Source organism: Astatotilapia calliptera, chromosome 1, assembly GCF_900246225.1.
Source record: "Astatotilapia calliptera chromosome 1, fAstCal1.2, whole genome shotgun sequence".
Classification (NCBI taxonomy): domain Eukaryota; kingdom Metazoa; phylum Chordata; class Actinopteri; order Cichliformes; family Cichlidae; genus Astatotilapia; species Astatotilapia calliptera.
Window position 1 is genome coordinate 26427901 of NC_039302.1, and position 19651 is coordinate 26447551.

At 40.1% G+C, this 19651-nt stretch overlaps 1 protein-coding gene across 3 annotated transcripts in view; it reads left to right on the plus strand.

Annotated features, from left to right (window-relative positions):
* tln2a (talin 2a) overlaps nucleotides 1–19651 on the plus strand; it is a 110719-nt gene that overhangs the window by 40460 nt on the left and 50608 nt on the right. For all 3 annotated transcript variants that reach the window (XM_026172041.1, XM_026172031.1, XM_026172046.1), the window contains exons 3-10: nucleotides 7322–7493; nucleotides 8330–8427; nucleotides 10612–10741; nucleotides 10903–11055; nucleotides 12274–12416; nucleotides 12750–12877; nucleotides 13033–13096; nucleotides 13205–13309. In XM_026172041.1, coding sequence (XP_026027826.1) covers nucleotides 7358–7493; nucleotides 8330–8427; nucleotides 10612–10741; nucleotides 10903–11055; nucleotides 12274–12416; nucleotides 12750–12877; nucleotides 13033–13096; nucleotides 13205–13309 — 957 coding nt within the window. In that variant the 5' untranslated portion in view covers nucleotides 7322–7357. The remainder of the gene's footprint in view (nucleotides 1–7321; nucleotides 7494–8329; nucleotides 8428–10611; nucleotides 10742–10902; nucleotides 11056–12273; nucleotides 12417–12749; nucleotides 12878–13032; nucleotides 13097–13204; nucleotides 13310–19651) is intronic.

Here is a 19651-nt window from a genome sequence, read left to right on the forward strand (position 1 = left end):
AGCATCTGTCAGCATTTGTTCTCTTGGATGTGCATTTACTAGCTCCAGTGGAGGTCAGTGCAGCCTAATCCTTAACCCAAAGCAAGGGCAGCAGTCTTGGCAGGTCATTTTATTATTGATAGAGTGTGTCCACAGAGTTGAGATAATGCGTTCATTTAGGACAGTCAATAGGCAACAAAGTCAATTCAATGCAGTTGATTTGCTATAATAAGTGGTGACATACAGTTAGTTTTTATATTGGAGTTTAGGGATACCTGTAAGTCGCTATTTGAGATGTGTGGGATTTATTTGTCTGTGCAAATACAGGGAAGACACAAGCATGCACTATTCGATTATCAGGGCTCTCTACATCTTGTTTCTCTGATAGAGATGTAGTTTTCTTAATTTACTAGAGGTGTAGTGGCAGATGTATGGCAAAACCCCTGACTCCTGTCGGCTGGAATTACCCGGTAGTTACCAAAATATAGACACAGGTGAATCGGTGCACACCGTACCGAATAAAGCTTCCATTACAACACAGCATATCCTGTAATCTGTCATCTTTACTGTGTGTAGACACTTGGTGTGTTCTGTTATTTTAGTATTTAAGCCAGTATTATCTCACAGGCAGAATACTTACCTGAAGTTCGGTGGTTCGATCCCAGGCTGCATCCTGGCTGCATGCCAAATATCCTTGGGCAAGATACTAACCCCGTGTTTGCCTACTGGTGGTGGTCAGAGGGCCCGGTGGCGCCTGTGTCCGGCAGCCTCGCCTCTGTCAGTGCGCCCCAGGGCAGCTGTGGCTACAATGTAGCTTGCTATCGCCAGTGTATGAATGTGTGTGTGAATGGGTGGATGACTGAATGTAGTGTAAAGCGCTTTGGGGTCCTATGGACTAGAAAAGCGCTATACAAATGCAGGCAGGCCATAAGTTAGATTGTACCAGGTCTGTTACAAAGTGCTGTCTTAGGAATAGACTGGGTTACACAGCCTGCAGGCTTCGTAACTCACATGAATGCAAACATTAAGTAAATGTATCAGTGCACTTTGAGATGGGGGACTTTTTCCATGTTGACAAAGCTTTTGTGATGAGAGATGGAGGTAGACCATTGTTTAGAAGAGACGGATAACATCAGAACACATCTTTACACCTTTGGCAATGGGATGGACGATACCTGAATGATTAGTTTAAGAGGTGTGGGTCTTGGGGGAATTGTTTTGAAACACAAATCTAAAACGGGCCAAAATAGAAATGCATGAGTAAAGCATAAGTACTACAAATTGTCGCACAGTGCTGCAAGTAACTACAAGCCTAGAGTAATTCCTCACTCTTCAGTACTTTAAACAGGATATAGAAGTCGTATTGTCTAGATCAGGTGGCAGGAGATCGAGCTTAGACACCTGGGACGTGTCTAAGCTAACACATTCACGGCGCTTCCCTTTTGCTCATGGCAATTCTGTTGAAGGGTATTAACTTCCCTGTCGGCCTCTCGGACATAGTCTTTGGCGGCAGGTACATGTACATTGTCACCTTTATTCAGGGTAAATATGATACGTAGATAAAATGCTGAAGACCTTCAGGGCTCGCTTGTTTGAAATCTGAGCTCATTGTTGCTGGCAAAGAATTTTTCCTTACTTTAGTTTTTCTTTGTGATGGCATTCATCATAGGACAGAGAATCAAGAATAAGTATGGCGTGTCGGTGCATCACAGCTCGAATATGCTGGATTTTAACCTGTGGATTATTTGGGACATTGCTGGGTTTTCTCCTTGTTTTCCTTCCACTAACCAAAGATATAGATATTGGCTTGTTTTAATTATTTTCTAAATTGATTATGGGTGTTTGTTTCCTGTCTGTGTTAATCCTGTGGATGGATTGGCAGTTTGACCAGGATTTACCCCAGCTTCTGCTCAATAATAGAGGTGATAGTTTCCACCCACCCACAATTCTAGTTGGGTAAGAGCACAAGACTAAAATGAACTAACGTTGGATCAAGTTGTTTCTTATCAGAAATGCAGAGCATTTAACAGAAAGGTGCGGATGTTTAACCAAGTATTAGGATGACTTGGGGTTGCGCTTTTGCTGGGATCAATTTAAGGTTTTGATTTCATTTTGATGTGAACATTATTTGGGTAGGGTTAGGAAAATGTAATAGCTTGATTTTGAACTGCACGCTCTTACAGTTCCTTAAATTTTCTGAGCTATGAGGGTGCCAAGTTATGCAGGATCTAAAAGTAATGACACCAGCAGACATGTTCCACCCACATATTCAATTAGAGGGCCAAACTGTACCACGTGGCTATAGACTGTAATAACCTGCAATTTTCTGGTGAAAAACGCTCTTTGATTGTAGTGCTAATTAGTGAAGGTTAAGAAATTGAAGTAAAACAAACTGTTTTTAAATTTAGATTATTACATCCCAAAATCCATGCATGAAATGTACTGAGTGGTCATAAAGGGGACTTTTATAGAACATATACATAGAACAATGTATATTAGTCATCATGTTTAGTGACACTTCTCTGAAAATCCACACTTATTACTCATTCAGGGCCAGTGCACTGTGATTAAACTGGCCCTGAATGAGTTTCTGCTATGGTTGGTGTACGTCACATGAAAAATGTTGTTTACAGCAAAGCGGTCCTGTTGAATATTCGTCGTTATGTGAGCCTGCAGTACATCAAAGGAGTGTAGGTGTAACTGGTGCAGTGGGTTTAAAGTCAGGAGGGGAACGGAGGCTTTGTGTTGAGTGTGGGAGTCTACAGTGTATTAATGATTAAGGATTTATACGTTCTCTGTCTGTGTTACTCTTACATGTACTGGTGGTTCGTGTGTGAGGGCAGCGGCACCTTTTCCTCTGCTCGAGGGGCCTCCTTTCCTAAAAATCGCTAACGTTTCCTCACATTCTGGTGGTTTTAACTCCTCTTCTGCTGTTTGGTGGCAATTAGCTTTGATGTTTAGGTGTAGCTTTGAGAGGCAGGTGTATAAAATAGACAGAAAATGCTGCTAACTGACAACACCCTGATGCAGGTGGATGAATTGTACAGCCACATAAAAGCAGATGAGCAGGTAATCAAAGTGTGCAGGCAAACAGACGGGCCTGCCTCCAGATGGATTCGCCAGAATGGAGCGAAATTATGCCAAGAATGAAATGGCTGACTACTGTAGTCACCGAAAACAAAACTCCTCTTCATCGAATCAAGTGAAACTCGAGATGCAAGTCTTTGAGTTCTTTGTTTGGTTATTGCCATAAAAAATGTTTAGACCCATAGATTTTCTCTTTGCCTGTAAACTGATCAATTAATTGGTCTTTTACCTGCTGCTTTGGCTAATATACTACCAAATCTGGGAAATTAAGGGTTGTAATATTAGAATGTTTTCCCACACTCGTTTTTAATTAACATCTGGCTGACTAACAATATACCAAAATTAAAAAAAAAATACGTTTTTAAATGCCATGCTAACAACACCAGTCTATCCATTCCAAATTACAATAACTGATTGGATTTCCTACTTGATTTGTCAACAGCTACAGGTTCATGTTAGCTGCTCACATGACTCGAGTCTCAGGTGTTTTAAAAGATTTGGTTTTGTCTTCATATTTTTCTTCAAGAAGGCTATGCATTTTTTTAATTTAGTTTTATTTACAGATTAGTTTAATATCCTAATGAGGTAAAGTCTTTATATGTCATTTATGTTCCTCTTAGAATTTGTGTTTTTTTTTTTTTTTATGTCTGAATATTCATTTTTTCTTTTTCAAAACTAAATCAAGAGAGTTGCCACTTTAATTTAGGTGCATACACGATTACTGAGCAGGTTAGTTGGTACTGCATGCCCACTGGAGCTGTATTCCCTCATTGGATTTTGTTGCGGTCTAATGAGTTGGCTGTACTCAAGTGTTTTGGGGGCTTTACAATCACATTTGATCTCGGCAAATCCTTTCTCATCTCAGAGAAGCGAAAATGCACGATGGGACGCTTTGCCGGTAATCTGGCGTCGACAGAGACGCTGCTTTGCCTTAATGTAGGATGAACCTTTATATTTGCGTAATGGGCCTTATCGGGAGTGTCATGCTCTCAATCAAGCTCATCATTTGGTTTACCGTGCGTGATTTGGATTTTAGCAGGTAAAATGTTTGACGGCTATCATGCTCGGGATGTTTTTAGCCATGTTTGTTTACGGAAACAAATCGGTTCCTCTCGTGAATATGTTGTTTGTGTGCAGTGAAATGGAATTATAATTCACAGAGGATTCACATCTTACAGAAGCTCAAAAGGGTTTAAAGGAGGATAAGTAAAACATGCTGTGTGACAACCAATTTTCATATTACTGCTAAGGCTAAAAGGATTTTGTGTGAGCCGATTGTGTGGGTGTTCTTTTTTTCTTTTTCTTTTTTTTTTTTTTAGTTTCCGATTTGACTCGGGACCCAAACGGTGTGTGGCTTTACTGTGCATTCACTGTGCTTATCCATCGCCAGGTTTGCCACCTGTATTGAAATGGGAGACTGCACAGAATAACATTTCAGCAGCATGGTTGACACTAATAAGATGTGTTATGCTACAGTTTAAATGTTCAAAACAGGGAAAATGCATAAAGTTGCAGTCAAAAATGGATTTTTGTGCTTGTGGTGCCATACCTCCTTTATTGTTAGTGATTGGCTGAATCTACTTGTGTTTCCCCTGTCACAGTTTTTTTTGTAATATTACAAACCTTTTTACAGAAATGCTTGAATGTTGTTTAAATAAAAAGAATTTTAAAAATTCTTCAGAAAATTACAATCACTGGTGTGAAAAAGTAGCAAATGTCCAAAGAAAAACTTTGAACTATTGCTCAAGAGCACTTTAAAAGGTTGCAAGAAACTCTGGCTCCTTGGAAGCAGAAGAGGGCTGGCTCAATTGAAGGACTGGAGCGATTCCAGATATTTCATCCACTGAAAACCTTTACTGAATACATATGAAGTGAATGATATGAAGAAAGTAGTGCTGCCAGCTAATGTCGTTAAAATGACATTAATGACATCAGGGGCCGCACAGCGCTAACGTATTAACGAGCTTAAGCGCGCTGACGTCGTGCAGCACTCGCATGGGGCGATCCGCGTTAACTCGCTAACAGAGATTTGCCGCGTTAATGCAGTTATGGCGTTAACGTCATTTTAACGAGATTAACGCTGACCGCACTAGAAGAAAGAGAAACTTTTGAAATTCCATATCAAGCAGCTTAAATCCCATCACGTCAGTATAGGAATCGTTGTTCTTATGGATGCAGGTTGGTGGGAAACATGGCCATATTCCAGATCAAGATTTTAAATTATAAGCAAATCATTGGTTCCATTATTATTGTGATCGCAGCATTCCCAACTTTTTTGGAAATGGGGTTAATGTTTATCTTTTCCTCCTGTTCATCTTTCTCCACTAATGGCTGATGATTACATTTCTGAAATTCTGTAAAGTTTGTTTCTTGGCAAAAAGATAGAAAGCACTGTAAGCTTAGCAGATAAAGGGAATATAAAAAAAGACCCCAAAACAATCATGACCGTGACTCTGAAACAGATGCTGCTGATGCTTCACGCAGCGATGCAGAATTTGTAGTATTCCAGAAATCTGTTCATATACGTGTAAATCACCCTCAGCCCTGACAGGGTTCCCACAAGCTCACCTTGTTGGTTTTTTCATAGCTGATAACTGGTCTTTTAAGACAGATGTTTTCATATTGTTGGTTAGCGGGCGATCACCAGAATAGCAGCTCATATCTATTTTAGGATGGTGTTTTTGCTAGTGTCATGATCTGACACTCTTATATTTTGAGTAGGAGCCAGTTGTTAGCAGTTGAAGTGTTTGGATTGGCTCCAGGAACTATCAGCAGGAGGTTTGGGAAAAGGCTTGACTGACTAAGACGGAATACACAGCAATAAGGAATGTACAGGCTTGAAAGTCTGCGTAAATGGTTTGTTAATAGAACATTTTAACAAGTGCTAAACTGAGACACAACACATATTAACATAATGGATTTTTTTTTTTTTACCCAACTTGAGATGCATATCTGAAAAATGCCTGGCTGTGTTATTACCGGCTTCAGAATACCACGGTGACATGTCAACATGGTGCAAGACGAACGCTCCAATCCTTTGTGCGAGTTAATCTCACATAGGAACCAGATTTTGAGAGTCTGAGTCAGGGTTAGAGGCCAGCGGAGCAGAGGGGAAGCTGCCTGTGTACTTCAGCTATGGCCCAGGCTAACCTCTGACCTTTGACTCTCCTGTGCCACAGGGTATTCCTATGTTCTCATTGGTGACAGACAGGATGTGCTCTGTCAGCGAGGTCACGGCTCTTTTCTCCCTTTTCTCTGTTTTAGTTGTGAATCGCAGCAGTGTTGAATCTGAAAGTGTACGAGCATCCTCCTCCTCCTCGTGCATTTCTAATGACATAAAACTGTCTAAGATGGATTAAAATTGCACGTTACACGCTGAAAACTATTGTTAAAGCAAGCATTTTTATAGCATCTAAGATAAAAATGCAGCAGTGTGTGAGAGGACTTTCATTATTTCATCTCAGTATTGTCTTTCTTTTCTTTTCTTTTCTTTTTAAAAAAAAAAATGAATGGACAGATGATTGACAGCGTGTGTTTTCTTACACTGTTGGTTTGCGTGTTGCAAGAGAACATCAAGCATTCTGTTATTTCAACAATGTAGGACTCATGTTGACTTTATCTTAGATAAGTTGGAAATTGCTCTGTTTCCTTTCTGAAGAAGGAAATTTCATGCAGGCTTTTCTTGCTGCTTCCCCCCCCCCCCATTGGCAAAGAAACATCAACGACTTAAGCGGGTTTTACCCACCTAGTATGAAAACAATTGTAGAGAGCTGCCTCTCTGCTTCCAGTTGTTGTTGTTGCTGCTTTTCTGCTTTAGTTTTAAATCTTTCACAGAGAAGAGACTTTTTCTTTGTCCCCAGCAGGGACCAGATGGGCCATTTTCAAAAAGTGATAAATTTGTTAGCTCCTTTTTGTTTTATGAAGCATGAAAATTTCATTGTTTATGATGGTGCAAGGAGATGTTTTCCTTAAGTATGTGTTATGAAAGAGTGATATACTACAAGAGCTTAGGTTATGCATTTTCCCGTGCATGAAGCACCACAGTGGTGCCACACTGGATATATTAGAAATATTAGAATATAAAAACAGCATAGAGAGATTTGTGTTTCAGAGACCCTCCCCTCCAAAACAACTGAAGGGGCATTCTTCTTCTTCACCATCTGGCTCTTTTATCCTGTTCAACGAGTTTCTTCCCTCTGCTCAAATTTGAGACTCGCGCCTTGTTAATAAACTCAACCTCTTTGATTTTTGCCAGGTGTAGCTGCAGCGCTCGCCCGCACCGCCTGGCAAGATGGTGGCGTTGTCACTGAAAATCTGCGTGCGGCAATGCAACGTTGTGAAGACGATGCAGTTTGAGCCCTCCACAGCTGTCTATGATGCCTGCAGGATCATCAGAGAGAGGGTCCCAGAGGCTCAAACTGGACAGGGTGAGAATTAACTCTACTTGGTTGCAAAAACTTGGTTTTCTTTGTAAAGACAAAGAGAGAAGTATAAACTTTACTGGCTGTGGTGAAGACTTTTGCAGCAAAAAGCAATATGATGGAAATGTGGCTTAGATAATATTTGATTTACAAAATGTAGAGACGTTAAAGTCTCATTTGGTAGGTTTATATGTCATTTACACTGCTTTAAATTGGATTGCAGTCAATAAACTAATGCTTGGATTAGATTATGTCACAATTTTGGCTGCTTTGCTTCTGATTAAGTCAGTGGGTCTCAAACTTCTTCAGACATGAACCTTCTTTCAGACCCTCCCTCCCTCCCCCCCAAAAAAACACAACAACTTGTTTTTGTGTATCAATCACTGATTCAAGTTGACATCCAGCGATTGAAATGTCAATATGACAATTAAATCGTGTTTAATTTGCTTTACATAAATCACATTCGTGTTAAAATTAATTTCATTGGCTCTTTACTCTGCAAAGTTAGTCTCACAGTTTAAGAACCACTGAATTAAGCAACCATGGAATCTGAAATTTTTGCCATTACTTCCATGACCCCAATGCTAGCTTTCCATTTTACACAAGTAGCAGGTCTGACTTATCTGTTCCATTCAGCAGCACCAAAGTCATCATCCCTCTTTTGATTTTCCATGTTTACAGACTTGCCTTGCGCTCTTATGACCATTGTTACAGAACATGTGGTGAATGCTGTCATAGAGGGGTCATTATAGAGTTGATGTCATTTAATCTGATCCTGGCCTAGGGAGTCATTTTCAGTTCTTTAATGTCTAAAGTAGAGTTGTTTCTTCTCACTGCTACAGCTTCAGACTATGGCCTGTTTCTTTCGGATGAAGACCCCAGAAAAGGCATCTGGTTGGAATCTGGAAGGACGCTGGATTACTACATGCTCCGCAATGGGGTAAATAAATGTAACCGTGAATTATGGATAACTGGCATCATGGGGGCGACACACGCACACGCACACACACACACACACACACACACGCACGCACGCATGTGAATAACGCTGTGTCATAAACAGCATAAACTGATGCTTGGTGGTCCCAGCGTCTCACACATTTTCTAATCATTGGAGGTAGCAAAATTACAAACACTCTTCACTTAAGTAGAGGTACAGATACTTGTGTTTTAAAAAAAAATAAATAAAAAAATACAGTTGTAAAAGTTGGAAGTACTGGTTTAACTCAAATAAATAAAAGGCTAACTGAACTTCCTGCCATAATAACACCATACTAATATAAAAAATAATATTAATACAAAGGAATGTGAATCTCATTTCAACCTAAATTCGAATTCTAATGAATTTATTCAGCTTGAACATCTGTTAAGTAGAACTGAAGCGGAGAAAAACTCTCTTTGCCTTTGCCTGCATTATAGATGAGTGACTTTGCCACCACACCTGAGCAAATATACGCAGATATTATATGAGTTATCATGGCTGATTTCCCATAAAGGTGGAATTTAGTGAGTGAATCTAATCAGCATCATCAACTTAAATATAATTTACCCTCAATGGAACATAACATTGACTATGAACAGCACAGCTTTGCTGCACCAATCCAACATGGTGCATTACTGCAAACAGATCAGTGAAACCTTTGCACTTTAATTTGATTTGCAGAATATTTCACAATATGAAAAAAGCAAGATTATTCTATAAATCCCATATGTGTTTTAAAAGGCTTTAAATTTCCACATTATCAAATGTCCTGGAGTAGCTGCCTTCTCCCTCTGCTGTCCGGCTTTATATCTTTCCATCTCTTTGTAAAGTTAGAGCTCATTCTTTTCCCTTCCTGGGAAATACGGCAGCTGAACATTTAGTTAGCAGACACACTGTGTGACAAACTACAGACCAGCACTTTGTGTGTTTGCTGATATTTGGTGAGCTGCCAGAAATCTGAAATTACCCGTCACTTAAAAGAAAAAGAGTTTACTCCCTTCATGCGCACTCCTCTTCTGCAGTGCTAGTTAGAATCAGAAGTATTGCGACCATAACCCCTGAGTGTAGTACAATAAGTCATATCATTTTGTGTATTTTTTATGTATTTTTTCTTCCTGTTTTTTGTCTTTTTCACCCTCCCCTTTAAGTGCGTAACCATCGATTGATCCACCAGTATATTGTCTAGTTTTGTTTAAATGTGTGTAATGGCAGGAAATATCTCCCCTCAGATGTTACCTAATGTAATGTAACAAGCCTGTTTTCAAAATATAAGAAGTACAAAGTTAGAGGTACTTGTTTTATAATGTAGGAAGGACAAAATAATTCTACTTAAATACAATTTCAAAGTCTTGATACTTTGTTACTTCCCGCCTCTGCTAACAATACTTCTGTTACCTGGCATTAAGACTGGGAGTGGGAGTTAAAGCCTTGCAGTGTTGAATATATCAGCAAAATGCTTCATTGTTTGAGCGTATTTAAACATTTTATCTGAATTTTAAAAAAAACAAAAAAAACCCATTTTCGATCGACATAAATTCACTAAAGAGAAATTGAAACAGCTGCCAAAAATCTCATTCAGACACACATCATGCACAGGAAGACAAAACAAAGAAGCACCCCGAGAAAATAAAAGCATAAGCTAAAACTGGGAACCAAGACACTGAGAACATCAAAAGAAGATTTTAAAAGCGATCCTTAAAGAAGTGCTATAGCCAGCTTTAGATCGCTTGCCAGCTTGTTTCAGAGGCTCTGATTCTCACTGCCAAAGGCCTGATACACTCTGGTGTTCTATTTAACTGCATATCACAGCCCCTCGGTACATTTGTGCTTGTGGTTTTGCAGCTCTAAATGGTTTCTCCTCTTTAAATCTACCAAAGGCAACCCAGGTAGAAGGCATGACTGTGACCAATTATTCTGAACCAAATCTCGTCTCATTGTTGAGATTGGAGGGGAGCAGCAGGCTGTGATAGGCAGCCGTTAAATACGGTTTTCTGGCCTTTATTCTCCCCTCTCTCTACGCAACCTGGATGCTTGTGATCTTTTTCTAAGTAGTTCCTTTGACTCTCTCTCTCTCCCTTCATTCTTCTTTCTTCATTTTACTCACATTTTCCCCGTCTCTCTACCTTTTTTGTTTTCAACCAGGATATTCTTGAATACAAGAAGAAGCAAAGACCACAGAAAATTAAAATGCTGGATGGGGCTGTCAAAACTATCATGGTGGACGACTCCAAAACAGTGGGAGAGCTGCTTGTGACTATATGCAGTAGAATAGGTACATCATATCTTTGTTTTCTTGTGCTGCCAATCCTCTCTGTGTTACAAATCTGTTGAATCTGTGCTGAACCTTTATGGACACACACACAAGAAAAGAATAATCTTTCCATGTGAAATCCTTTTCCTCCTATCTCTGATGGGAATCCTTTCTTTCCCCAGGCATTACAAACTACGAGGAATACTCTCTGATCCAGGAGACGGTGGAGGAGAAGAAGGAGGATGGCATGGGTACCCTGAAGAAAGACAGAACACTTTTGCGAGACGAGAGGAAGATGGAAAAGCTGAAAGCCAAGCTTCACACAGACGATGACTGTGAGTTCAAGAAAGAAAATGAAAACACAAGTTTTCCCTATTTTTTTTTTTTATTTTTTTTAAAGTGAAGTCTTTTACCAGAAACATGTTATATATGGAAAGCGGCAGTTTAGTAGCCCACGTTCACAGCTCTCTGCGATATCTACCAGCTTTCACTGGAATGTGGGAGTACTAAATCTAAACTCCTGATCCCAGGTCAAAACATCTCACTTCCTGCCTATATTGCATCCAAGATAGGAATGCAGCTGTTATTCTGTGCCTGTGTGCAAAATCACTGCTTCCTTCCCTTTTTACTCCCTCACATATAGCAGAAGATTAAAGCCTTACTCTGTAATAAAGGTGAGCCTCACCTGGGAAGGACTGAATAGAGACAGGAAAGATGGACTTGCTTGTATTTCAAGAATAAGGGGATGTAGATTAGTCTGGTTGGGACCATAGTCTGTTTAATTTATGGTAATTATAGTTGATGTCAAATCCAAATAAATGTCCATAAATTCACTTTGCAGCATTTGTTGTCCCATAAGCTTATAATGTATATAAAACAAAGATGGAGCCACCATGAACAGCAGGTTTGAAGTCCCATCTTTAAACCTCAATTTAGCATTTTAGCCGTCTTAGCTTTCAGAAGCCAAAAGTTACGGTATTTGGAGGAATATGCAGCCCTACCAAACCTGGGTGGCAAGGTGGATCCATAGCCACAGATACCTGTTTATTAGTGCTAAGTAACATATAGGTAAATAGTTAAACTGGCTTGTAGTACAGTTAACTGCAAAGTGAGCCTCCAGCACTGCAAACACTGTTATGAGTTTAGCTACAGCGTAGCAGACAGCAGCTGCCTGTTTCAGCACCCACCTGCCACTTAAAGCAGCCACGCCCCTAACACTGCAGAACTTTTATGCTTTCGCACAATTTAAACAGTTGAGTTATAAAAAAGGGCCACGTGCCACAAATGAGGAAATTTGCTACAGAGATGACAGGTGGCCCTTTTTTTTTCTTAATTGGGCAAAATGTATTTACATTTGCTTTTTCCAGCCACGAATGTGAAGATGCAATTTGGTGTTTATCAAAAACAAATACTTGTAAAAAAAAAATTAATAAATAAACCACACACACAAAACAAACTTGCTATTGTATATGGTGAACATTAAATAAAGACAATAGACCTATGCCTCTTTAACAAGAGATTTCTATGAACTTGTTATTTTTTAATTTTTTTAGTGAACTGGCTGGACCATAGCAGAACATTCAGGGAGCAGGGAGTGGACGAGAACGAGACTCTTCTCCTGAGACGCAAGTTCTTCTACTCTGACCAGAATGTAGACTCCAGAGACCCAGTTCAACTCAACCTGCTTTACGTACAGGTCTGGAACTTACTTTTAAATATGTCTTCCTCTCATTTTTCATTTCAGCAGTTCATGACTGTTGAAGCAGCAGTTTGCCAGTGTCAAAAACAGACACTCGGATAAGAGTGTCTCTCCTCTCCTGAGTAAAACAGGATGTGAGCAGACGATATGCAGTAAAATCCATTTTTCTCTTGTCTCCTAATGGTGACAAGCAGCTACAAAATGTGCACACGGCTGGCTTTTTTTGATCAATTAAGAATTATGCAAGTCTAGAAAACAGATACAGTGGAAAATAAAGTCATAAACTTGATGTCTACAGTTAATTACTGACCGTTTTAATTTGTCTTTTAGGCTCGAGATGATATCCTGAACGGTTCCCACCCGGTCTCGTTTGATAAGGCCTGCGAGTTTGGAGGGATTCAGGCCCAGATCCAGTTTGGACCTCACATAGAGCATAAACACAAACCCGGATTCTTGGAGTAAGCATCTGTGTCATGACGTCTGTGGAAAAACTTGTAAAATATTAGGGTTTTTTTTTTCTTTTTGTCAGAAATAAACAGAAAAGGAAACAACAAAAGGAGAGTTCAGACTTTTTTCATGAGTTTCAGCTTCTTATTTTTCCTTTCTTTTCTAGCCTGAAAGAGTTTCTACCCAAAGAGTACATAAAGCAGAGAGGAGCTGAAAAGAAAATATTCCAGGTGTGTTCGTGTTGTCCCTTTTGATAAATGTACACATTGGTGCACAAGCGTGAAACGGGGGGATTTTCAGTGTTCTGAAAATCAATACATGAAAAATCTGACCTGCAGGAGCACAAGAACTGTGGCGAGATGACCGAGATTGAGGCAAAAGTAAAGTATGTCAAATTGGCGCGGTCTCTGCGGACATACGGCGTCTCCTTCTTCCTCGTCAAGGTAAGTTTTTAAAATCATCCATTTGTCCTTTTACCAAATGTTTGAAGTACCAATGCCCTATTTTATTCCTTCAAAAAGTAAAAATATAGCCTCAAGTTCTCTACTTGCCTTTTTATTTTTTTATTTATTGTAATAGGAAGCGGATTTTGGAATTAGCCGAACTGTAGTCGGAGCCTTTTATCTTCACAGCATGAAATCTGTCCTCTGGGTTTGGTGCTAACTGGATAAAGAGGCTGATGGTGGACTCCGCTTGTATAAACTGTCTGCTCCTATTTGAACTCTCGCAGCTCGTTATGTCACCTTAAACTAAGCAGAGTACCTGTTGCAAAAAACCAAAATTTCAAGATGAAAGAATGCGCTGCGTGCAAAAGCAAGAACCCTTTTGTGATTTGTTTGCCATGCATTTTCCCCTTGCACACCTCTCTCGCTAACACACATACAAACACACACTGGCAGCACCTCCTCTGCAGGGAGTTCAGTGTGTTCCTGGAAGGAAACCAAATGTTGTCTGTGCAGCCGAGTGTGGCACTAAGATTATTTCAGAGTGAGTAGGGAGGAAGTGGAGTGAATGAGATATACAAGGAGACATTGCACAGGTAAACCAGCGATACTGAATCTCTTGAAGAAGTCCAGCTGCCAACAGATACGAGCTGATGGGAGCAATTTGCAGACTTCCAAATGCAGTACCTATAAAACTGTTCTGACAAGAGTATCAGAGTGACTTTTCCCCCCACGTAATTAGTCACAAAGAGGACATCCTGCAATGGAAATCTCCATTTGCATCATTTGTTCCTGTCAGCTTCGCTGCGCTCTAGTAGAAAATTGGATATTTCCTGGTATTACTGGGACAAGTCACTTGCGCTTTTCATTAATAGCTTTCATCACAAAAGGATAAAGAGCAAAAATGTATCTTGTTTTTTTTGTTTTTTGAAAAGGAAAAACAAAAAAACACTGTGTTGTAGGGCTGTGCGATATGACCAAAATCTCATATCCCGATGTAAGAATTCTATCATCCCGATAACGATATAAATCACAAAAATGTAACATTTTCTGTAAATTCTGTGAATCTCGGACAGCTCGACTTGCGGGAAGTGTTTCCAGCTGCGTGTCATGTAGCTGCAGTCGAGTGCTTTAACACATGCATGAAACTATACATTTTTAGACATAAGTTGTAACGGCCGTTTTCTTTGTGAGGTTTTTTTTTTATTTTTTTTACTTCTCATCCGTAAATAATCTGCTCTTTCACGTGATTCAGTTTATTTTGAAAAGTCTCAACAGGATATTGAGCTTCATTGTGAAAGGTCTATGTGGAACATAAACAAGCGGACACGCGGTGGTTTTACCGTCCTTGTTGCTAACCAAAACGCATAAAAACAGGCGCTTGTGTGGTTATATTAAATATAAGAGAAAGAGAGAACTTTAAGAAATTAATATAGCCACTACAGTGACCATCAAAACGATGAAAAAATGTTGCTGTAAACAGTTCATTTTGCGACACCACGAAACAAACGTTTTTATATCGTCATCTGATATATATTGTTATATTGAACAGCCTTACTGTGTTGTATTGGTTCAATAGCTTTTAGCGAGTGGCTTGTGTATTCCTTTATTCTATACATAAAAATATAGATAGCCATTATATCTGCTCACCTTTTGTTGTCTGTCATCATTAAGGTTAATTTTACGGAGCAGAAACATTTTAAAAACAACCGTGGGGGGGGACTGCGGTCAAGTGAGCCCTCACTTACGAAGTCGCAGTCAAGCTAGCCGCCCCGCCAGCCGCACCGAAAATGTGGTTGCACTACTCTTACGTATATTACGGTATGGGTGAAAACCGGCTTAGAAACGCAGTGTTTTGTGTCCTGACACTATTTTACTTCACAATCCACTCCCATTTTTAGTGTATCTCCACTTTCCCCCCTGTGATCCACAGCCCAAATTACTGTATGATTCAGAGAAAATTAACAATAAAATTTACCCAATTTACTCAACTATACTTTTAATGTCCTCATCTTTGACCTCAGATTACAGGAAAACTGTAAGAGGTGACACAGATATTTCACTGGATTATGACTCTGGGTGACCCCCACTCTGCACCCTGTGATCCACAGCCAAAATTACTGTATGGATTTTGAGAAAATTCATAGCAAAATCTTCCCATTATGCTTTACTGTACTCCACATATTGACATCTTTGAGCTCTGATTACAGGAAAACTGTAAGAGGTGACACAGATATTTCACTGGATTCTGACTCTGGGGGACCCCCACTCTGCACCCTGTGATCCACAGCCAAAATTACTGTACGGATTTTGAGAAAATTGATAGTAAACTTTGCACAATTTACTCTACTGTACTCTATATATTCTCATCTTTAAGCTCAGATTACAGAAAAACTGTAAGAGGTGATGCAGATATTTCACTGGATTATGAATCTAGGCCATCTCCACTCTGCACCCTGTGATCCACAGCCAAAATTACTGTACGGTTTTTGGGAAAATCCATAGTAAATATGCACAATTTACTCTACTGTACTTTTAATATCCTCGTCTTTAACCTCAGATTACAGGAAAACTGTAAGAGGTGACGCAGATATTTCACTGGATTATGACTCTGGGTGACCCCCACTCTGCACCCTGTGATCCACAGCAAAAATTACTGTACGGATTTTGAGAAAATTGATAGTAAACTTTGCACAATTTACTGTACTATACTCTATATATTCTCATTTTTGAGCTCAGATTACAGGAAAACCATAAGAGGTGACGCAGATATTTCACTGGATTATGAATCTAGGCTGTCGCCACTCTTCACCCTGTGATCCACAGAAAAAATTACTGTACGGTTTTTGAGAAAATTGATAGTAAACTTTGCACAATTTACTCTACTGTACTCTATATATTCTCATCTTTGAGCTCAGATTACAGGAAAACTATAAGAGGTGACGCAGATATCTCACTGGATTCTGACTCTGGGTGACCCCCACTCTTCACCCTGTGATCCACAGCCAAAATTACTGTACAGTTTTTGAGAAAATTGATAGTAAAATCTTCCCATTTTGCTTTACTGTACTCTACATATTGACATCTTTGGCCTCAGATTACAGGAAAACTATAAGAGGTGACGCAGATATCTCACTGTATTCTGACTCTAGGCTGTCGCCACTCTTCACCCTGTGATCCACAGCCAAAATTACTGTACGGTTTTTGAGAAAATTGATAGTAAACTTTGCACAATTTACTCTACTGTACTCTATATATTCTCATCTTTGATCTTAGATTACAGGAAAACTGTAAGAGGTGACGCAGATATCTCACTGGATTATGACTCTGGGTGACCCCCACTCTGCACCCTGTGATCCACAGCAAAAATTACTGTATGGATTTTGAGAAAATTGATAGTAAACTTTGCACAATTTACTGTACTGTACTTTATATATTGACATCTTTGAGCTCAGATTACAGGAAAACTGTAAGAGGTGACGCAGATATCTCACTGGATTATGACTCTAGGCTGTCGCCACTCTTCACCCTGTGATCCACAGAAAAAATTACTGTACGGTTTTTGAGAAAATTGATAGTAAACTTTGCACAATTTACTGTACTGTACTTTATATATTGACATCTTTGAGCTCAGATTACAGGAAAACTGTAAGAGGTGACGCAGATATCTCACTGGATTATGACTCTAGGCTGTCGCCACTCTTCACCCTGTGATCCACAGAAAAAATTACTGTACGGTTTTTGAGAAAATTGATAGTAAACTTTGCACAATTTACTCTACTGTACTTTTAATATTCTCATCTTTGACCTCAGATTACAGGAAAACTATAAGAGGTGACGCAGATATCTCACTGGATTATGACTCTGGGTGACCCCCACTCTGCACCCTGTGATCCACAGCCAAAATTACTGTACGGATTTCTGATGAAATTAAATCCTATTCCATTACCAAACAAAATGAGTTCATTGAAGTATTTGCTTAACTACAAGAAATGTCTTTCCACACACAATTTAAATTTTTCAAAATGTCATTCACACACCACCTCAAGTATCAACTTCAGTTTTAGACATTATTTATTCAGTGCTTAATCACAACAATAGTCAACTTAAGGCACTTACATAATAAGTTAAACCTTACAATAATACATACAGAGAAAAACCCAACAATCATATGACCCCCTATGAGCAACAGTGGGAAGGAAAAACTCCCTTTTAACAGGAAGAAACCTCCGGCAGAACCAGGCTCAGGGAGGGGCGGCCATCTGCCTCAACCGGTCAGGGTGAGAAATTACATTTCTCAGATTACTGATTTCTCATATTACTACTACACAGTTTAGATACACTCAACAAAAATATAAACGCAACACCTTTGTTACTGCTCCCATTCCCCATGGGATGGACATAGAGACCGAAAATTCATTCCAGATACACAATATAACCATCCCTCCCAAACAGTGGTCACAAATCAGTCCAAATGTGTGGTAGTGGGCACATCTGCCATATTGAGATAATCCATCCCACCTCACAGGTGTGCCACATCAGGATGCTGATCTGACATCATGAGTAGTGCACAGGTGTACCTCAGACTGCCCACAACAAAAGGCCACCCTGGAATGTGCAGTTTTTTGCGCTATTGGGGGTCTGGGGACCCAGAACCGGTCAGTATCTGGTCTGACCACCATTTGCCTCATGCAGTGCAACACATCGTCGCATGGAGTCTATCAGATTGTCAATTGTGGCCTTTGGAATGTTGGTCCACTCCACTTCAATGGCTGTGCGAGGTTGTTGGATATTCGTGGGAACTGGTACACGCTGTCGTATACGCCGGTCAAGCACATCCCGAACATGCTCAATGGGTGACATGTCCGGTGAGTATGCTGGCCATGCAAGAACTGGGACATTCTCAGCTGCCATCTGCCCTGAACAATGTGAACCATGATTCATCCGAGAAGCGCACACCTCTCCATTTGCCAGATGCCATCGAATCTGAGCATTTGCCCACACAAGTCTGTTACGGCGACGAGCTGGAGTCAGGTCAAGACCCCGATGAGGACGACGGGCATGCAGTTGAGCTTCCCTGAGACGGTTTCTGACAGTTTGTGCAGAAATTGTTTGGTTGTGCAAACCAATTGTTCCAGCAGCTGTCTGGGTGGCTGGTCTCAGACGATCTTGGAGGTGAACCTGCTGGATGTGGAGGTCCTGGGCTGGTGTGGTTACACGAGGTCTGCGGTTGTGAGGCTGGTTGGATGTGCTGCCATATTCTCTGAAACGCCTGTGGAGACGGCTTATGGTTGAGAAATGAACATTCAATGCATGGGCGACAGATCTGGTTGACATTCCTGCTGTCAGCATGCCAATTGCACGCTCCCTCATTGCTTGTGGCATCTGTGGCATTTTGCTGTGAGACAAAACTGCACATTCCAGGGTGGCCTTTTGTTGTGGGCAGTCTGAGGTACACCTGTGCACTACTCATGATGTCAGATCAGCATCCTGATGTGGCACACCTGTGAGGTGGGATGGATTATCTCAATATGGCAGATGTGCCCACTACCACACATTTGGACTGATTTGTGACCACTGTTTGGGAGGGATGGTTATATTGTGTATCTGGAATGAATTTTAGGTCTCTACGTCCATCCCATGGGGAATGGGAGCAGTAACAAAGGTGTTGCGTTTATATTTTTGTTGAGTGTATCTAAACTGTGTAGTAGTAATATGAGAAATCAGTAATCTGAGAAATGTAATTTCTCACCCTGACCGGTTGAGGCAGATGGCCGCCCCTCCCTGAGCCTGGTTCTGCCGGAGGTTTCTTGCTGTTAAAAGGGAGTTTTTCCTTCCCACTGTTGCTCATAGGGGGTCATATGATTGTTGGGTTTTTCTCTGTATGTATTATTGTAAGGTTTAACTTATTATGTAAGTGCCTTAAGTTGACTATTGTTGTGATTAAGCACTGAATAAATAATGTCTAAAACTGAAGTTGATACTTGAGGTGGTGTGTGAATGACATTTTGAAAAATTTAAATTGTGTGTGGAAAGACATTTCTTGTAGTTAAGCAAATACTTTAATGAACTCATTTTGTTTGGTAATGGAATAGGATTTAATTTTATCAGAAATCCGTACAGTAATTTTGGCTGTGGATCACAGGGTGCAGAGTGGGGGTCACCCAGAGTCATAATCCAGTGAGATATCTGCGTCACCTCTTATAGTTTTCCTGTAATCTGAGGTCAAAGATGAGAATATTAAAAGTACAGTAGAGTAAATTGTGCAAAGTTTACTATCAATTTTCTCAAAAACCGTACAGTAATTTTTGCTGTGGATCACAGGGTGAAGAGTGGCGACAG